This window comes from Arachis ipaensis, chromosome B4 (assembly GCF_059453495.1).
Source record: "Arachis ipaensis isolate K30076 ecotype BB chromosome B4, ASM5945349v1, whole genome shotgun sequence".
NCBI classification, from domain to species: domain Eukaryota; kingdom Viridiplantae; phylum Streptophyta; class Magnoliopsida; order Fabales; family Fabaceae; genus Arachis; species Arachis ipaensis.
The window spans coordinates 1,902,260-1,924,623 of record NC_142439.1 but is presented as its reverse complement, the minus strand read 5'-3'; the positions used below and the strand labels follow the sequence as shown (position 1 = coordinate 1,924,623).

Here is a 22,364-nt window from a genome sequence, read left to right as displayed (position 1 = left end):
ATAGCCTAGGCCACCCACTCCATTTGCTATCCTGAGCAATGTGGGACTAATTCAACCAAATTCTAACAAGAAGAACGAGAAAGAGAAAGCAAGAAACGAAAGAAGAAGAAGAAGAAGAAGAAGAAGAAGAATATGCAGTAAGAAGAAGAAGGAGGAGAAAGAGAAGGCACGAAACGAAAGAAAAGAAGAAGAAGAGGAAGAGGAAGAAGAAGAAGAACGTACCTTGCATCGCGTTTTGGGGGGTTTATTCGTTAATTAACTTGTAAAGCATACAAGCCCTAATGACTTGTATGCAGAGCTTTTCTCTTTGAAAATAGAGGAAGAAAAATATCATTTTGTTAATAAATCTTAATTTCTTAATCATCTAATATCATAATAAATTAAATGAAATAATCTATTTCTCTTAATCTCTCAAAAGAAAAATAAAAACTAAACTACTAAATAAAATAGTTTATAGTTAAATGTCAATTCTAAGTTCTTCTTTATTATTGATTGTATGTAGACATATTATTGTTTTAAAAAGATAACAAATGAAAACAATGCAAGTATATATATAATAAGGAGTATAAGAAATATGATAAACATAAGGAGAGATAAAAACGTAGAATTACACCAACAAAACATTTATATAGCTCTTCAAAAATTAAGAGCAAACCATTCTTCATAACCAAATTATTTTAAACCTTTAAACTTCCTCCAATAATAATCTAATATGTTCTACAAGCACATAATATATAATAAAGGGAAATCAAATCAAGCCAATACAAAATACTAACAAGACAGGTCCCATATGTAATTTGAGACACAGCAACATGCTACAAATACAAATTTTAATTAATTTCATTCTGCAAAGTTCTATATGAGTAAAAGAGTTCAAATTATAACCACTCATCTAATTAATATGATTATTATATATGAAGTGTGACAAATCCGGTTGGAATTGCAATCAGAACAATGGCCATAGCAAGCATTATAAGCTCCATGGTCATGGGAGGTCTAAGCATAACTCCATAGGAATCGTTTTGGCTTTGTGACTTCGGCGTCGATGACAACGGTGGAGCTTGGCTGGATGAAGGTGCAGCCGGAGTTGCCTTGGAAGCATTTTTGAAGATAGCAGCATCTGGGGAGCTTGGAGATAAACCTAGAAGCTCTATGTATACAAAAAAAGAAAAAATCAGGGCGGAACTAGCATAAAATTTGAGAAGGGACCAAAATTTAATTTTTTTAATATAAAAAACTAAAATTAAAATTTAAGAGAGATTAAACCAAAATTGACAGGTAACTTATAAGAAAAAATTAAAGTAAAATAATGATAGTGTTAGATTAATTTTAAAAATTGAAGTTAAATAATGATAGTATTAGATTAATTTGAAGTGACATGTAACTTAGATTATTTTTTTATTAGTTTAATTTTGTAGTTAACTTTATGTACTCTTATATATGTACTCCCACTATGATCCTGGTCACGAGGCTCTCTCTTGTAGGATTGCATGGTGACACAACAAATTTTGCCTATGTTCATTGGGGAGTTGATTCAATTAAAGTGCTTAATAAGGAGTTTTGTCAATTTGATCCGAAGGGTCAAGAATCTCTCGAGATACTGATTTCTTTGTTTTCAATTCCCCAAATGATGCAACTTTTAAGGATATAATGCAGAAGCTAGATTCCCATTTTATGCCTCTGATAGGAATCTTCCATATATAATGGTCTGAGAAATGATAGCAAACCTAAAATAGAAGATTATTGTCCTGGCCTTTGGGCCCTCAGCGGTCACAGACCAAATGCAGGACAAACACTACGTTGCCATGACTAGCAATACAAAGGAGAAAGCAGATGTTGAGTTTGTTTCTACGATGAACCGTGGTAAGCGGAGGTGATGTCTAGACTTTGAGACGGCAAGTGTGCAAAGGAAAAACTCAGATCATAATTTAAAATCCGGTTCTCTTGGACATTCTGACGAAAAGCAAGTGGTTTCTGCAACAATGCACTATGCCTGCAGTTGGCTTACATTTGAATGTGCAGCCTTAAAAGGAGATCGAAAAAAGGTAATGACAAGTGATCTTGTGAGATGCAAGTCTATACCAAACATGAACATCAGGATCCATTGGCAATGGAGGTGGATTCGTTACACATTAGGCCTCAGCCAGCTGAGGATAGTTTCCATGCATCAGGTTTTACTGTTGATCCCCAAAAGAAAATACACAGATACTGCAAGCATTGTAATTGCAAGAACTCAAAGTGTTTGAAGTTATATTGTGAGTACTTTGCTGCTCGTGCCTACTGCACAGGCAACTACTCATGTAAGAATTACCACAACAAACTTGATCATAAAAGACGAAGTCCTTCAAGCTCGCAAACAGATTGAGTCTCGCAACCCTCTGGCTTTTGATCCTAAAGTCAATCTCTGAACCTGAAATTGGGAATGACCCAAATAAAACTGCACCACCAGCACAAGAGAGGATGCAATTGAAAGAAATCATTCTACCAAAAGAAATATTGTGAATGCTTTCAGGATGGTGTTAGATGTTCGATAAGACGTAGATGCAACACGTGTAAGAACACGTTTGGTAGAAAGGATGGTTCTAATTCTATAGAAGTAGAAATCCAGCCAAAAGTAGAAATGGAGGCCTGTGAAAAAGAAAGATGTTTGGGACTCTTTGGTCTCAGCCACTTGAGCATTCTCAAGCTGATGGATCTCATAACTTGCACCAAAACTACTTCTCCAAATGAGAAGAAGATCTCCTCTCCTAGGTGTGACTTGATACCATCATCTTAGATTGGCAAAGGTGGCAGAAAGCTAATATTGCAATCCATTTTTTCTTTTCCTTTTCCTAATCATCATCATTAGTAGTGCTACATTTTTTAAATTGATAGTCAATAGTTATTAGTTTAAGTTAGTAGTTTGTAACTCTAGGCATGTAGATGTTGTGGTTTAGGTTAAAGTATATTTTAGCTTTAGTTTTATTTTATTTGAGTTCCTTCAATTATTTAGCATTTATTTGAGTAATGATTATAATCATAATCATTATAATAAATAATCTCTATAGGTCTTTGTTAGAGAAATTATAGTTCAAAAAATAAAAAATATTTTATAGTTAATCTTATGTATTCTTTATGTACTCTCATTATAATTAATTATTATTAATATTAAATTAATAAAAAAATAATTTAAATAAGTGTTAAATGTTAATATTTGAATTGAAAGGGATAAAGAGAGGAAAATATTTATTGTAGAAAAAAATTTATAAAAGACATTCTTTTGTAGGCAAAGATAGTAATTATTAGAAGATGGTGTAAAAACTCAAGTACATAACTAAGATTGCTGTTGCTTTCCATGATGACTACTGTTATTATCTTCAGTACAAAATTAGGTACCAGTACAACAACTCATAACTCATAACAACTTATCTACCCTTGTAAAGAGAAATAATGAAACTACGGGATGTGTATGTGCCTATTATTGTTACGAGAAACATTGGGTTTAATAATTTTTAGTATTTTTTTTGTTATTATTTGATTAATATAAATATTAAATTATTTTTAATAAATAAATTTTATTAATTTATGTGTGCTAACTCTAAAAATTGTGGATAAAAACTGTATTGATTCATGTATATAAATTTTAGTAAAAATAAGTATAAATTATATATTTTTTGTTTGCAAAATTTTTGTAAATATGAATATAAATTATTGTTAGTTAAATACTGGCTAAAAATAATAATATTTGCTGGTTATGTATTATTATTATTATTATTATTATTATTATTATTATTATTATTATTATTATTATTATTATATTGTGAGAAATAACAAGTATAACATTAGTTAAAATAGTAATAATTTTTTCTCTAATTTAAAAGGTTAAGTTTCCATATTAAAAATTTTAAATATATATTTTTAAATATATATGATAAAAGAAATTTTATGAAAACAATTTTTTTAAGCCAAACTTGTCACTAATTAGAATCACAAAGTAAATGAATAAAAGTTTAATGGAATTCGTTAAAATATATAATAAAATAGAAAGAAAACTATCTCTAACATATTGAATCCTAACTAAAACATACATACCATCAATCAGATCCTATTCCTGGTTAATTAATTGATATGCGATCTTAAGTAAGGTAATCTATATCTATATAGGTGTAGCATAATCCTCTTGTACCAAATGTATATAGAATTGATTGATAGGTCTGCAATCATTAATTTGTGGTGATATAACGTTTTCCACTTGGCTTAATTAGTCTATTTATTATTAGAAATTCAATTAATCTAATATTAGCTACAAATGTTTTATAAGTGGATGAAATCTCTAAACATGTATTCTTTCCATTATTCTTGAGATTAAAATTTTAAGACTCCTGGCTAGTTGGACCAATGAAGCTATCATTTCGGCCAAATCTTTATTATATATTGTCCCAACATGTTTCTTTAAAAACTATTTCGTATATACGACAAAATTAGTCATTAATTTATCAAACAAAAATTAACCAATATTATATAACCAGCACAATTTATTATTTTTAACTAATAATTAATTAATAATATTTAAAAATATTAACTAAAAATATAATATTAAACTATTAAATTAAAATATTATACTAATAACTAAAAATAATAACTAATATAAATTAAAATTAATAAATCTTGAATTTTTCTTTTAAAAAAATATATAGTTGCTTACAGCTTCTCTCTTTTTCCGTCTCGCCGTCTAGCTTCTTTACTATCGAACCAAATTTAATCAAATATGTGTATTAATTAATATATATTACTATCTTAGCAAAGCTAATTTTATAGCTATATTCAAATAATACCAGATTTCATGGATACAGTACAAGAGATATATGTGAAGATAAAAAAAATAAAAAATATTAGAAAGCCAGCAAAATTAATGAAAAAAGGAAATTATTAGTTAATATTTTTTAAATATAAAATAAATCTAAAAAAATATATTTTTTTATGTAATAATAACAACATATACACACAAAATACTTGTACTATTTTTTTATGTCTATTTTTTTATACTTTATTTTATAAAGAAAATTTTTATTATTTTATATCTTGTCAAGAATTTCTAATATCAAAAGTAGAAGAATTTATTAATTTTAGCTATCAACTAACTATTAATATTTAAAAATATGAGATAAAATATATTATTAAATTATAAAATTAAAAAAATTAGATTAATGACTAAAAGTGATGATTAAAAACAATAAATTCTGATAATCTTTTAACATTTCTTAAAAAATAATATATATAACAATTGTAGTTAATTATTTTTATAAAAACATATTTATTTAAAAATAATATTATAAATTGTTATATAATTTAATCAAATATATTTATTCAATAAAATTATTTAATAATTTATAATATCATTTTTACTTAAAGATATTTTCATAAAAGTGGCAAACAAAAAAAAAAGATAGAGATCGAAGAGAAATACTAAGAACTATCAAAATTTATTATTTATAACCATTATTTAACCCTTAATTTAATTTCTTTTATCTAATTTTTTTTAGTATAATAATCTAACAAATACTGATAATAAAAAATAATAAATTTTGATGGCTCTCTAACATTTGTCGTAAACTTACTAGGACAGTCGGCGATATTAGCGTTCTTAACGTTACAGAGAGAAGGGAGGTGAAGAAGCTTGTCCTCTTGAATGCCCAAGCTCTTACTCTCAGGGTTCCCATGATGCGTCTGCTGAATGATGAAGCACAAGCAGTCAGGGTCACTCTCCCTTATCTTGGTTGCCGCCTCGCAACACTCCTTCGACGGGGTACTCGCCTTCCCCGTCGCATAGTTCAGGCACGGTATTACCTTCTGCACCACTTGACCACACTTTTGTGTCAAATCTTCCCCGGCACCGTCGCCGCTACCCACAATAACCGCCACCAACAACAACAATAGCAGCCACATGTTTTGTTGGTAGTAATAACAATAATGCTTCATGTTGTTGGAACTTTGTTGAGTTCAAGATCAAGATCAAAAGTACCTTAGCTTTGGAATGAAGAGGCAAGATAGAAAGATATGGTGGTACAATACAAATAATATATAGTTGGTGAAGTTGTATGGGTTGTTATAGTGTCAGTCGCTATTTAATTCTGAGAGTGAGAGGTGGTGATCTACTAGCTAGTTAATAACCGAGATTCATTTATGGGCTAAGGTCAGTATTGGAAGGGGAATATGAATATGAACAATGATGAGATGAGATGTACATGTAACATGTTATATTAATATTCGAATTTAAATTTTTTAAATTTTGAATTTTGATTTGAGAAAATAAAATGTGATTTTTTATTTTTAAATATTTTTTATATTATATTTTTGGTCTCCCACCTATAAAATAAATAATAAAAAATCACATTTTATTTTTTAGAATAAAATTCAAAATTTAGAGAATTCAAATTCTTAATATTTTACTACATATTACTAGAGGCGATCTAGCTAAGCCTCCAAGATCGGTACTTTGTACTAACTCATTTTTAAATTAAAAAAATAAAAATATCCTTTATTTGTTACAATATTTTTTTATGATTATACAGTAATTGTTAATATTATATTTTTAATAACAAAAATATTATGCTATAATGTTTTTGGGAAATCTCCACTTTTTATTATGCTATCCTACTTTTAGACATCTTTGTATTCTATTTTTCAATAATTAATGAAATATAACCTATTATCTTTGGGGAAAAAAAAAAAGTTACAAATATGATACACGGCCTCTTTTATCCACAGCAAATTTAGATTCGTAAAAGTCTATTGAGCTAATTCATGAATTACTCTACCACTAGAATTGATAACTGATAGGATAGAATAAGGTTTAAATTCTATCTTAACTTTAATCCTAACTGTAAATGTAAAATCTTTCCAAAATTCTATCCTATTTTATTACCTTCAAATTTAAAATCTCTAAAACTGAACTTTTTTTTTATGTTTTCCACAGTATTCTTTAGCCCGACAGGTCAAGGACTAATCCGTCACGGTACTGAGTTCCATTTAAGGATTTGTCGCTAGTCAATGGATTGTTACATACATGAGGTGTACTCTAAAACTGAACTTTATCTGCTCCTTAAACCTCTCTGCCCAACCCTATCCACAAAAACAAATTTACATTTAGAAAATTAAGTCTAAGCTAAAACTAAAACAGCACAATCGCCATCAAACCCATTTAAAATTAATACAATACAAGTTACAGTGAAAACTTTATCACACTTTTTCTAATTCCAAATTGTTACAGCATCATCGTCATCACTCTTCTCCCAACTCAAATGCAAAATCATCATCATCATCAAATATTATTTATGTGTTGTTAGAAATAAAATGCCTAGCTTGATAGTGTAGAATGCTTGTGCATAAGGGAGGGTCTTAGATAGAATCCATTCTCCCTCATCATGTATTTATATATATTTTTGAACATACACAGTATATATTTTTATTAAAAATGTGGATTGCCCAGATTATATCCGCACCTCAACCTGCTACGTAATCAACCCTACTCATAGCGTGGGTTGGGTTGTCAACCCAATCCGATCTGATTCTGATTGAAGCGGGATGGATACCGACGAGGGTAGTATTGTCAACCCTACCTATTACTACTTTTATTAACATGTGAGAACTCCACCGATCTTAGATGACTAGGTAATAATAATATAAGCTCTCAAAAACAAAAGAAACAAATTAACCATACGATGATATTAAAGAGAAAAAAAAAATCAAAAATTTTTTTATTTAGTATTCATTAATTGCTGCGCTAATTAATAAATATTAAATAAAACAAGTTCAGATCACCAATTTTGGCGTGATTAAGCCATAAATCTATTTTGGTTGGCAAAACCAAAGATACACCTCTTATTCTTGAAGAGTCTAGAAAAAAATAAACACAGCTTATTTCATATTCAAATCAACTTCAACTCTATTTCATAAATAAAAGGTACATAAGTTATTTATACTAGTGGGAAAAAAAAACCCTCATAACTCAGGCAATGTGAAATTAATTTACAAGTAGTAGACTGGCAACAAATAAAAATTAGAGACAAGATCCTTAGAAAAAATTGGTAGTATGAAGATGTTATACTTAATTAGATAATATTTTAGAGTCTATTTTCATTAGTGTATAATATCTTTTAAATATAATATATAATTATTAATTTTGTAATTCAATATTTTTATTTTAGTTAAATTTTCATAATTTAATTAAAATTATTTAAATTAATTAAAAATAATTTAAAGTTTTTAAAAACATAAGACCAAACATTAGAATGACATTTCACGTTGAGTTTTAAATCAATTTTTATAATATATAATCCAATAAATATGTATATAGTATTTTGCTAAATTCAAAATAAGATTAAACTAAAAATTGAAAATACTCTTGCAATTACGTGGGTAATGTACTATTGTATTAGTGATAGGCAAAAATAATGCTATATATCTAAATTTTTTTATGAATTAAATTTAATTAAATTAGATAATAAAACTTTAAATAATACTAATCATAACTGATTTTTATTATATTATATCAATTTTGTTAAACTTGATTAATAAAAAGACTTGTGTGCATATTCAATACGGAAGACGTTGAAGTGTTGAATCCAAGAGAAGCCTCCAACAAGCCAAAAAGGAGGCATTTTATGCATGCATGACGTGATGCGTCTGTCATACACGATTACGGAGTAAATCCATTTTATGCTGTGGTCTTTAAATCCTAAAAAGATGAGATCATGATCTTTCAACTAGAAAACTAATTCCAAATCTTTCATTGATCATTCCATACTCATGACAGACTCACTAATTTTTCTGCAAAATCTCTCGATGAACCTTGTATACATTAACAAGTGCTTAAGCAATTAAATGTCATTTATAAGCTAAAACGGGTTTCTTCTTGTTCCTTTTCTTTTCGAGGTGGTCGTTGAGCTTGTTTTCTGCAAAAAACAAGAATGAGAAGATCAGTTATGACTACGATCAATAAACTTTAATCAGATATCACAATAGAAACTAGGCATGTAAGAAACCATATAAATACCGATTTTGATTTTTTGTTCTTTCCCCGAATCCTGTTCTTTGGAGGTTTCAACTTGTAAATCCGAACCATCCAATGGTGAGTTGTGAATACCTGAAGGCATTAAAAGCCATGAAGACATCGAAAGAGCACATAAACGGCCAATGCCATATCAACAACATAATGAGATTGTTCCCAAAAGACAGATCAAACCATTGATTGTTGCTTTGATATCACAACTTGAAACCAAATCCACAGTGGACTTATTCAGTGCAGAGAGGATGTTAAATACCAACAACAAATAATGAATCAACTGTAACGGGAAAAAGATATGAAGAAAATTGATAATTAAGACTAAAGTTGCATATGGATATTGACAACTTTCTGAGAGAAATGGAAACAACAGTGACTCTGTACTCCAGATGACAAATTATATGCCTAATGGAGGAAAAACGTGGGATTAACTATCCAAAGACAAGCACATAGTATGAAGAACATCCTAAGCATGGAAAAAGATTGATAGAAAGTTTGAAGTCTAGGGTAAAGGATATTTTTTTTGTCTACTAAGTTTTCGAAAAGTTTTAGAAAAATACCCCTAACATTTAATTTATTTTAATTATCTCTAATGTTTTAAATATGTTTCAATTATATCCTTTAGTAAAATTTTTGCAAGACAATATTTTTCCCAATATTATCCCTACATATTTATACTACATCGACTTTATCAACGTAATCATTGTCCACTCTCCCCTCTTTCATCTTCACCACCAATCACCCACCTACATCATCAAAATTATCATCCTTTATCCTCCAACAGCCCAACACTGCCGCCACCTCTCACCCTTTGACCTTTGACCTTTGTCACTGCCCCACCACCACCTCCGCCTTCACCCCTTACCCTCATTCCACCACCACCAAAGTGAAATAACACCTCATTCCACACCACTCACCCCTTTGTAGGGGTTAATATTGGAATAGAAATATTGACTAACAAAATTTGACCAAAGGATAGAATTGAAATATATTTGGACAAAATTGAAACAAATTAAACAGTAATGATATCTTGGAAACTTTTCTATTGAAAGTCAGCATGTAGTTGATAGTTAGTAGTTTAGCATTTATGCATGTGGTTAATAGTTAGCAACTTAGCATTTATGATAGTAATTGATAGATATCTTTATATATCCCTTGTTTTGGATGAAATGTAAGCAGCAAGTTATTTCTCTTATTTTCTCGACATTAACATCGGTCATATTCTTCTCTCCGGCAGCCCAACATAACACATTCTGGCTACCATCCACTACCGTCAAAATTGTTCTAGTGCCCCGCTGCCTTGATCCACAGAGATATTCAGTCAGGACTCCGTCAGCTTCGCCTTGACTTATTCATTCAACTTCATTCATTCACTGGCTTTACTCTCTAAGAAGTCAGGTCGATCCAAAGCCATTGCTTGAAGCGATTTCCTTGACCGAAGTCTGCTACTGAAGCGGGATTGCTTGACACACAAGCATACCAACCCGAGGGAAGGTCACGCACGACACCTTTCCCAGCTCTAGGTGGTTCTAAACCACGTTAAGCTAGCAAGTTTTCTGTACCAGATCCATCACCGAGTACTGCATACTTGTGTCAAAAAGCTGACCTGGGTATATCTGCTCTGCACACCACCAAATTCAAATATGGGCTTTACTGAATGACTTGATCGATCGTTTTCTACGTTAGAGACCCAAATCCTTTCATAGCACAATTAGCTGCTGGTAAACATGCCAGCTATCACACATCTCACTTGACGCAGAGTCAGCGCGAAGAAAGGCGGATCCACCGGTTGGTTGAGGTTCTGCACTAGATCCACTTTCTTTTCTTCTCCTACGATATTTTCATTTCGTTGAAGCACTTCGACCAACGGCCTATGCTGATACAAGAGGAACTCGAGATAGCACTTCGCCAGCTTCGATAGATGTTGGGTATACGTGACGTGTGGCAGAGCCGAGGTAAGGCAATAGGTTGCTCGATCTTTTCCCTTATTAGTTGCCTAGCTAGCAAGAGCAGAGCCGATAAGGAAGCATGGATGTGTCTTCGGTATCAAAGAAGAAGAAGAAGGTCGGACAAGCCGGTACCGTGAGGGTGCGTCCATTGTCGTATTCTGTCGTTGATTGCACTATCGTGCTCAGATGGTTGTCCCCTTTCCAGAATAGGTTTTTGCTCAACCATCCACTTTCCATATACAATTCTATGTGATTTTCCCTTTTTGCCGCCGAAGCATTTCCTGCCTTGTTTTGTCGATCTCCATGGCTACTACTACTTCTACTGCTACTTGCTACTGATGTTGGTGCTAGTGGCTCTAAGAATGAAAACTCTACTTTCACTAGTTATATTAGTGTACCTCATTCCACTGACAAACTTGTTGGAAGTAATTATTATTCTTGGGTATCTGATAATAAGTTGTGGCTAATTGGTTAGGATTATGCAGAACATCTTACCGAAAAGGCTAGAGAAATTAATGACCTTGACCATGCTAAGTGGATTAAGATTAATGTCCAACTTTGTAGCGTTATCAGAACACCACCCACTCTTCAATTAAACAGATTTTTTTGTGCACATGTCACTTGTGAAGCCATTTGGATGCAGGCAAAGGCACTTTTGACAACAATTATATGGGATTTGTCAAAACCTTATGAGCAATTTTTCCCCCCATCAAATTGATAGTCCTTTGTCTGTATATTTAGGAAAGATTCGTAGTACTCTCCACAATTTCAATGAATTATCGCCTCCTGCTACTTGCCTAGAAAAAGAGTTGGAACAACAAAGCACATTCTTTATGTGGCATTGTATGATTTACCTGCTGACTATTTTGGTACTTGTGATTTAATACTCAGGTCCCCAAATGTTTCGTCCCTTTAATATGATTTGGCCCTTCATTACTTCGGGTTCCAGCTAAATATTTTATTGAACCTGCCAATGTATCAACTTCCATTGACAGATTAGATCTTATCTCAAACTCAAGCTCGAGGTCGTTCCCGCAATAGCAATTGCAATTTGGGACGACAACGCCCGAAATCTGATCATTGTATCGCATGGGTCATATCATTGATAAGTGTTGGACTCTTATTGGTCGTCCACCATAATCACTCAACATTGCTCAGACCAGTGCTCCCACTATCTCAGTGTTTTCTAATCAACTTGCTCCCATTACAATTATTTTCTAAAATAGTTTGAACCGTGAGCAATCTAATGTCACTGCTCCTGTCACGAAAATTGGTAACTCTTATGCTTGCATCTGCCAATCCGAAAACTTGGGCCCTTGGGTCATTGATTCTGCTGCGACAAAGCATATCTCTAGTAATAGAACTCTTTTATCTAAAATTTCCACGTCTGATTATCTACCTACCATTACCTTGGCTAACGGATCTTCCACACAATCTTTAGGGGTTGACAATGCCCATCCATTCCCCTCAGTGTCCATTAAATCTTTTTTGTTTGTCCCTGATTCTCTTTTTAACCTTTTATCTGTTAGTTGTTTAACTCATACTCTAAAATATATGATCTCTTTCACTGAAGATTCCATCTTTATATAGGACCGGAGCTTGGGCAGATTGATTGGCATCAGATGTGAGTCCAATGGCCTTTACATTTTTTCCTCGTCTCGTATCTACAATCTCTCCACTAACCCTCTCACCATCCATGCTCAGGTAGGATATCCCAACCTTCCCAATCTTAAGACAATGGTTCCTCTCCTCTCCAGTTTATCTAGTCTATCATGAGTCGTGTCAACTTGGGAAACATACTCTCAGTTCTTTTCCAAGTGTCAATATCTCACCTTTTATTCTAGTTCACTCAGATATTTCTGGTATTGAAAATGCCACAGAATACAGTCTCGTTCATTTCAAAGTTTTATGGCATCTCATGGTGTTCATCAAACATCATGTGCTCATACTCCTCAACAAAATGGGTTAGTTGAGTGCCAAAATCGTCATTTAATTGAGACCACTAGGACGAATCTTCATCGTTATCATGTTCCCCATTCTTTTTGGGGACCTCTCTGCATGTTATCTATAGGTGTATATGGTTAAGGTTAACCAAAACAACCATACCTGATTTCAGTTAACCCGGAATTTGATTAGGTTAGTAAACCAAATTGGTTTTAAATGAAAAAACCGGTCATTAACCGATTACAAAAATAATAAACCAGTTTTAAACCGATTCTAAATATAAAAACCAATTTTAAAAAATAACCAGCTTTTCACTTGAAAACCGGTTTTTTATTTAAAAAGATTTTTCATTTTTAAAATTTAATTTATAAACCAATTTTTTACACTAAAAAACCAATTTAGCCCTTTTTGCCTGTTATAAAACTTGTTCAAATCTATAACATATTTATATTACAAAAACGAGTTTTATAACTCCAACCCATAAAACCAGTTTTGGTTTGGTTAACACGTTTACAAACCGGTTTTATCAATTTGGTTAACCGCTTTTTTAAAATGGTTATATTCTTCCAGCAGGTTCCTCTGCTCCTGATCTAACAGGGAAATTCATTTTTTTTTTAAATTTTTTCGTTTGTTATTTATTTTATTATAAATTTTATGGAATTGTTGAAAAATTCTAATTGTTGCTTATTTATGGGATTTGTTGTTGATTCATAAAATTCTGATTTAGGATTTTGTTGAGATTTGTTGACTTGATGCTGAATTTATGTTTTTTTTTTTTTTTAATTCTGATTTAGGAATTTAGGGTTTGTTGAGATTTGTTGCTAATTTATGGGGTTTTTTTTTTAAATTCTGATTTAGGAATTTAGGGTTATATTGAAATTTGTTGCTTAATTATGGAAGGAGGGCTGGCACAACATCAAGCGAGGCGGTTTGGAGGTTTAGTCCCGTTTGAGTTTGGCAGAGCCCTGCTGTTAGACAGGTTTGGGCAGGACAGGTAGCCCACTTTGACACCCCTACTTTGCAGTAGGTGTGGCTAGTCGATTCTTGAATTCACCATGTCAAAATCATTGGAATGCCATGATTCGTATCCTAAAATATGTCAAAGTAAAGGACTTCTTTACAAGGATAAGGGCCATATAAAGATAGTCGGATCCAATAGATAGACTTTCAACTTCGCTATTTTGTTTTTATAGGTGGCAATGTTATCTCTTGGAAAAGTAAGAAGCAAGATGTGATTTCACGATTTCTGATGCAGAATATCATGCTATGGCATTAACTTCATTGTAATGTGGCTAAAACAACTTGAAGAACTCCAATTTGGGAAAATAGTCTATGATTCTTGTATGTGACAATCAAGTAGCTTTGCATATTACCTCTAATCTAGTTTTTCATAAGAGGACTAAACGCATTGAGGTTGACTGTCATTTTACTAGACAAAAGATTCTATCTGGAGATATCACCACAACCTTTGTTAGTTCAAATGACCAACTAGCAAATATCTTAACTAAGGTTCTAAGAGGCCCTACAATAAGTTACTCATGTAACAACCTTGGTATATTGATCTATATACTCAAGCTTAAGGGGAAATGAAAGATGATATCTGAATATATACTTGTTGGATGAAATGAAAGCAATGAGTTTTTTCTCCTATTTTTTAAACATTAACATTTTCAAAAACTTTGAAAACAAAAAGTATACTTTATTCTAAAACTTGTAATAAAAATCAAGCTGACCTCTTCAAAATGGGTAAGTTTGAAATATTTCTTGCCAATTTCTGTCCGCCTCACTCGGTCAAAGGCCTTACCATCTGTCTCCACAAATCTGGAACAATTACAGGATAGAGCAGATAAGTGGATTAAAAATTGACAATGCAAAAACTTAGAAACTAAATAAGAAAAGCTGACCTGTAGTACGAAAGTTTATACATCAGGCAGTTTAACATGGTTGGTGTGGCCATAGAATCAATTCGATACTGACCATCCCTCTTTTGAACAAGAAAAGTGAAATGCATGTTAACAATCCTCCTAACAAGCCATGAAGGAAGGAAGCTACAGTTGAAGAACTTCCCACATGAAATATAGATGCCTTGATAAAATAATCTACATTGCATATGTGTAACTTACTAAGTAATCTGGTTCCTTTATGTGCGGGAAGACACCCCCTCCAATACGAACCATCCACAGGAACTTGTTAATATCATCACTAGGATAGCCAACCAGTCCTAATAATAGGTTAGCAACAAATCAGAATAGGGTGACTTGACAAAGATAATCTCAACAAAGAGAAAAGAGTCAACCTCCAAAGACAACCAGAACATATTTGACATCCAAGGAGTGGAAAATTTCCCAAGCTGCCTTCTCTGGAGAAGACATGGCAGTGCCAACAGTAGCAATATGTGTGTTATTCCAAGTATTATTGTCAACAATCACAGTTCGGTTAGCCATGGCAGTTGTTTGGTACCCATAATCCCACCAAGATGCCACCTATAACAAATTGTGCATTGCATCAATATCTCTAACCGTCCATAAATATGCATAAAAAAACCATTAAAGAATACTCCCCAATAACTTGAATCACTCATTCATAACTTCCACTTACCAACTACCCATTGATAAAAGCACAAGAAACAAATCAACATGTTCATGGGATCCAATAGTTTTTCTAGAAAGGTATATTTTGACCTATAGGTAACTCATGACTGCAGTTGGATCACCTAAAATATGTATGAACCAATTTGCTTGGCAACAGAAATATCATACTTGTAGGTTTCAAGAATAGTATAAAACAAAGAAAATAAAGCTCAAAATCAAGTCTCTACAAACAATGATTTTCAAAGGTAATATAAGTAGTAAGCCTATATGTTGATCTTCTAAGTGGTAAATGTAAAACAGACACCTATCAGGAAAAGCAATGAAACTCACTTTATCATCTACATCTGTGTTATGACTCAACCAAGCATAAGCCTCTCTAAAATCATCAAAAACATGAAGTCCATCATTTGAATGTGAGGTTAGAACAATAGAAGGTGCTGAATAAGCTTCTGCTGCTGCCCATACACAGTGAACCTACAAGATAGACCATAAAAATGAGGACACCATAAACATCACAAAAGCTATATATTTTTCACATACACAATGGCTTGAAGGGCATTTATGTTATTAAATAATAATCTAAGAATCATAGAAGTACATTAAATTCCTATTTAGTATTAAGCAGCAGATTTGTACAATATTTACCACGATGTATTCAGCTAATTAAAGTAATTTGTAAAGTGGTAGTTAATGTTAGTTGAATATGAAGAAATAAATTGTCAATTCCCACTGTGGACAAACAGAAACTAGATTAAAGAAAACATTTCACCTCATATGTCAAGTATATACTAGAAACTAAAAATTGTACAATATCCTGCTTAGAAAACTATAAAAAGGTAGAGAAAAAGAAAGTCAAATTACCACATAGAAGGCAACCAGCAAGACAAGTAAGATAACAGCAATGATGGATGCCTCAAAGGGCAAAACCGAAAGCCTCTTCTTAATTTGGAACTTGGTTGGAGGCTTTTCCACAGGCTCCTTTTCCTTCTTCTTGCTTCTTTTTGTCATCCGTTCCTTTGGTGTATCCTCGCTTTTATCTGTCTTTATTGTGTCATCCGGCACAATATTTTCAGAACTGGCATCCCTTGCCTTGATATTGATAGTCAAAAAACACAAAATGTAATGAAGTTAATAGAAGAATGTAAAGCAGTGCTCAATCTGACGAGGATTGATAAAACAGAAGCCTACATCAATATGGGAATGATCTGATAGGCTTGGTAGCTGAAACTTAATTGATCGTGTGAAAACATCAAAAGCTTGAGAAAGAGCAATTCCAGATAAGATGCAAGCCGCAGGAGCAAGCACAAGCATCAGGCGAACCTGATATTTGAAATGTCAAATAGAATGCCTTACATAAGATAAAAGAAACAATGTGGTAAGTGTTAGATTACTGTCTAGATTATTCTTACCATGACTCCAGAAAAATATACTGATAGTACAATATAAAGTACCGCAAACAAGCTTGCATCAGAAAGGGGTGAAAAGCAAGCCTACATCAGAAAGGGGTGAAAAGCAGCACCAATCATGACTAAGTACTATAAGCAAAATAAATTAAACATCCTTTACTCAGAAGCAAAAGCTTACAATTATGCCAGCTGGAATCAAGAATGCCAACACATTTATATCCATAAAGTAAGAAGGCCAAGTAGGTGGCTGATGCTCGCTAACACTAGCAATGATTGGTATATACTTGCTTGCATAGGTACTGTAAATAGACACACAGTTAAAATATTTGCAACTGAAATCTTGAAAAGAAAATATTTTGCATAAAAGTGTCAAAAGATAAGCATATTTAGCTATATTTAATAACTTCATGGGTAATGATATTCTGTTGAACAGTGTATTTATATAGGCAATCATATTTAGCTATATTTAATAATTCTAAAACTATCATGAAAATTATAGGATCAACAAGCACCCCAAACACAGTAACAAAACAGGATGTAAGAGGTCATGCCATAACAGATAACACTGAAATTATTTCTAATATTTATTTTTCGGGTTGAGTAACAAAATCAAGAGTATAAAAAGAGATCAGCAAATGAAGCACTTACGGATCAAGTAGACTTAAACTTCTCCCACTCCAACCCTTTGTTGGGCTAGAAGCTACAAGGGCTATTATTACTGCTACCATTGCACAACACACTGCCCTGTAAAATACAGACACCGGGAATCAATTTAATTTCTCACCGGATTATTTGGTGTAGTCAAATAATCTAATTAAATGGATACTAACAGGCCAATGGAAACAACTAGTGCCAAAGCTACTTTGAACATTTTCGGGGAAAGAATCCCTTTAATATAGTACACAAGAGCCACCACATGGATGATAATAAAAACCTGCACAAGAAAATCAGGGGAAAAAGATAAGGCTTAAAAGAGACTAATTAATAGGATATGAATAGAAGGAAAAATACAAAACATGAGTTAAATATTACTAATAGGTTAAAACACAAACTTGGATACTTTTCTTTACTTTGTCCAAAGAATAAATGAAAACGCACCAGAAATGATGCAAAATGCTCTGATGTCATTACAGCATTAAACCCAACAACAGGCACCAGGGCAGCCAGCAGTGTGCCCAATACAACCTGCACAGAGAGAATTCATAATGTTAATCAGTATCTAGACAAGAATCAGAGAACAGACATTCTCTAATTATGTACCATGCACAGTTCACATCTAATCTTAATTCCAATTCCAGGTATAGTTGGTATAACAAGTAAATGCTGGTTATATAACACTTCACTCTGAATACCAAAACTACCATAAACAATATTCAGATTAGGGCTTACCTTTCAAACCTAAGATAAAGTAATATGCATTTTTCCAACTCCAAACCAAAAAGGCAAAAAAGGCAAAAGCATTCATTTAAAATCTTACATAACTGCATGATCATAATAGATACTTACAAGAGGTGCATATGCAATGTACAGCCGCGAAGAATAGCGACCAGTAACTATGCACAAGAGTACATGCATCGGAATAAGGTTAATGATAAAAGTGTACCCTCCCCATGAGCAAACCTGCATAATAAGAAAGGTTGGTAACATAAATAAGAAGAGAATAGATTGGGAAAAGACAACAATAACAGCAATATAATAATAATAATAATAATAATAATAATAATAAAATAAAAATTACCATATAAAAGTATGATAGTGAATTCAAAGTTGCATAAAAGAGGGATCCAGTATTTAGTGTCTGCATAACATATAAATAAAGTCAGAATTCAAATATCTTAAATATAGAGAAACCAAAATAATCTCTATGCTGAGTTGTACAGAACAGACAGTTTATCATAGTACTAAAATAACCTATCATCACACAACAATGATAATACGTTCTAATGATTGAGGGAAATGTCTACAAAACAAACGTCTTTAAAGAATTCCATTCAATATAAGTAAACTTGTTTGTTTCCATTGTGCACCTTAATATAGAGATAGAAAGTGAAGATTAATGCAAATATAGCCACAGCTTCATTATCATAGCTTCCAGCCACTGATCGAGATATATATGAAGGGACCTGCAAACATGACAAGATTTAGTGAAAAGCAACCCATTACACGTAAGAGAATTGAGGGAACAACAACCACAACATATCAGAAGAGGGAAACCATTGTGAGAGTACGCCATTTATTTTACAGACATACACATAACAGTGATTTGAACATTTCAGATGTTCTGAGTGACTGAAACAATAATTTTGATCATTGTGACCATAGTAGAAATGTTTATAATGAATAGGAAAACTGCAAACAAAGCAATCATTAAATCACAGCCTGTTAAGAAATTCACCATGGCCAAAAGAGCAGCCGCTGTCAAGCCAGCTCCAACACCCTTAACCTCCTACAGAAAGCAGCCACAGCAAATTAGCAAACAACAAAAATGTACAAGGCACAATTTAGTTATGCACAAACCACAAACCTTTGTCAGAAGAAAAGTTGCCCATGAAGCAAAGGCAGAGAAAATAGGTGCAGTAAACACACAGACAGTTTCTACAGAGAGAGGGATGTTCAAGGAATGCAAAAACCTGACACCAGAAGAGAATGATCCAAAAGTGTAAACCAGCCTAATAAACTTTGAAATAATTGCTTTCATTACGTGATATTAATATTAGCAGTTATTTGCTAGAAAAAATAAATAAATAAATAATAGAATAGGACAACTATCTCTAGCTGTGTACTTCAAAATACTTACCAATATAAGGTTCCTGCTGTCAAGGTCAGACCAGGATAGACAGTCCCACCAATTACACGACCAAGAGGATACCTAGAAATAGAATAGAAACATGAAAACTAAATTAAACTAAATATATGGAGGAAAACAGTGCCAATCTAAACACCAGCTACTTACCAAGTTCGGTCATCAAACCAGTTCCAGAAATCATATATCCCATTTTTTGTCAAAAACTGAAACCAACAACATGTTTGTCATCTCCTGTGAACCTTTATCATATTGAGATTAAAAAAGTGATAATGAACAAATGCTGCATATGGCTGTGAAAGAAAAAAGGTCAACTTTAAAATGCCATTAAACCAGCATAGAAGACTTCTCATTTCTCCAGAGAATATTTGGTAACAGACGTAAAGCAGTTTTTTTTTCCAAATAATGCTCACCTGTGTGACTCTATAATTGAAATATGGATCAAATTCGTGAATGACACTCTCATACTTTATAACCTGCATACAATGCCCCAACAAATAGAAATGTATCAAAAAACTGTAAATACATTAAAAAAAAAGGAAAATGTTTAATCTCTGAACTTTCAAAAGCATATATTTCAAAATCAACAAAACAACATTCTAAATTAGTCAGTTCATATAAATTCGTACACTATCACTATTTCAAAATAATCATTTCGACCAAAATTACCGGAGAAACCTACACGTAACACAAAATATAGGTACACTAAATGCATTCATGCTACTGGTTTCATACATAAAAAAATTAAAAAGAAATTATAGAACTACAATTTTACAAACTATAATTCAACCAACCCGAAGACTTAAATTTACAACTTTCTAATGTACATATTAATACTAGAATTATTAATTCCAATATTTGTAAAGAACCAGAAAATTCACTTTCGAGATTTCAAATGTAAATTTAAAATGATACCACATACTAAGACGATTATATATCACACTAAAACTAAGTTTATCGTATCTTGCTTTGCATTTCATCAACTGATTCTATCTATTACTCTGTCGCCAATAGTTAAAACACTCTTAAATCATTGACTTAACTAGTGAATGATAAATGAATATCACTTAGTAAAGTCCCTAAAAATGTCAGAACAGTTACAACTAAGTAAACGTGATTTAGCTATCGTGTTTCCTTGGCTTTTTTTTCTTCTCAGCCACGTTGTCAACAACGAAAACACGATAATTACAAACTCTATTGCTATATATACAAGACGAAACGATTAGATTGAACATTTAGCGCCTCAGCTGAATTGAGAAGCATCAAATCGCACTGACAATGGAAAAAAGAGGAAATGAGGTGTAGGTAACAGATCTGTGGAAGCAAGAGGAGTTTCGACGAAAATGCTTACAGAGAAGAGACGGATCGAAAAGGCGAGAACACCGATCAGGAGCAGGATGAGAAATGCGAGCACGCTTCCGAAGGCGTTCCTGATGAGGACATCACCGTTGGGGGCATCGGAGGCCGCCATTGACGGCCAAGAGAAGGGAGCCGGCGGCGAGGCGACCCGAGGGTTGAGAGTGAATCCGAGGGTAGAGGCGAGGCGAGGTGATGGCGATAACCGGGGAAGGGCGACGGCGGCAGGCAAGGTTTGAGAGCCAGAGAGAGTGAGAGGTGGTTGTGAGAACCTGAGAGGGCGAGTCTGAGAGTGGGATTTTGAGATGGAGAAGACTAGGCTATGATATGGTGCGGGAGAGTGTAGCTGCAGCTGCGGGGTCTGAAAGTCACGGTTGACGTGGCAAGGTGCTGTTGAGCTTGCAATAGACCTGTGACGAAATTTTGCCACGCTGGTTCATGTCATTGGTTGTTGGACTTTGCCCCTCGGGTCTTTGGATAACGACGGCTTTACGGCGAATTGGCCATACAACTACGTTAGAGTATTTACCAAAATCAATACAAAATTTTTTTAAATTAAACACTTTAGAATTTTATCGTTTTTTTTTTACAAAATTTAAAAAACAAAAAATATTAAAAATAAAAACAAAAAATAAAAATACAAACAAAATACATTCTAAATTTTTTAAATTCAAAATATACAAATAATTTTTATATTTATTTTCGTCACAATACCATCTCTTTTTATTTTGATTCGTTAATCATCGATAATAATTATTGGTGTGAAATATTAACTTTTACAAGATGAAAAATAAAATAATCTCCTAAAAAATTTTAAAATCTTTAAATAATTTTTAAAAATTTTTAAAATTTCAAAACAATTTCTTTGATGTATATATTTTTAACAAATGTGCCATTAATTGTGAAAAATCTACACAACAATAGGAATTATTTTTAAATTAATAAACTTTAATTTAAAATTTTTTTATTTATTTATCTCAAACTTAATTATTTATATTTACAAAAATTATGTATTATCAAAATAAATAAACTCATATTTTTTACCTTACAACATATTAATTTAAGGGTAATTTATATGAATAAATTGCATGTAGTTGAAAATTATATATATGTCCTAAACACAAATAGATTATATGGCGTGTTCTCAACACCTCTATATAAATCGAATCAACCTCATTCGAATTATAGTAGTGTACAATTCTAAAGATAAATAGAATTCAATAGATTCGATTTATTACAAAACTCCACTCTATAAATCGAAACATATTAATT

The 22,364-nt window shown here is 32.4% G+C and overlaps 2 protein-coding genes and 1 pseudogene across 2 annotated transcripts; 1 reads left to right on the top strand and 2 right to left on the bottom strand.

Annotated features, from left to right (window-relative positions):
• Window positions 1-607: 607 nt before the first annotated feature.
• On the bottom strand, window positions 608-6,102 carry LOC107637496 (non-specific lipid transfer protein GPI-anchored 1-like). Its single transcript, XM_016340905.3, has 2 exons — window positions 5,598-6,102; window positions 608-1,150 (listed from the first exon to the last, which is right to left on the bottom strand). Exons 1-2 carry the CDS (start codon window positions 5,956-5,958, stop codon window positions 909-911), a joined length of 603 nt encoding a protein of 200 aa, XP_016196391.1. The 5' UTR covers window positions 5,959-6,102; the 3' UTR covers window positions 608-908.
• Window positions 1,454-2,776, top strand: LOC148566444 (protein tesmin/TSO1-like CXC 2; annotated as a pseudogene).
• A 2,636-nt stretch (window positions 6,103-8,738) lies between the features above and the next one.
• On the bottom strand, window positions 8,739-21,458 carry STT3A (staurosporin and temperature sensitive 3-like A). The gene is made up of 23 exons (XM_016341482.3): window positions 21,088-21,458; window positions 20,150-20,212; window positions 19,887-19,942; window positions 19,731-19,802; window positions 19,458-19,563; window positions 19,329-19,379; window positions 18,961-19,056; window positions 18,672-18,731; window positions 18,440-18,553; window positions 18,032-18,118; window positions 17,764-17,867; window positions 17,582-17,677; window positions 17,112-17,232; window positions 16,937-17,017; window positions 16,716-16,847; window positions 16,389-16,616; window positions 15,858-16,001; window positions 15,233-15,419; window positions 15,060-15,157; window positions 14,841-14,920; window positions 14,670-14,757; window positions 9,035-9,124; window positions 8,739-8,933 (listed from the first exon to the last, which is right to left on the bottom strand). Exons 1-23 carry the CDS (start codon window positions 21,205-21,207, stop codon window positions 8,877-8,879), a joined length of 2,331 nt encoding a protein of 776 aa, XP_016196968.1. The 5' UTR covers window positions 21,208-21,458; the 3' UTR covers window positions 8,739-8,876.
• Between the last annotated feature and the right edge of the window lie 906 nt (window positions 21,459-22,364).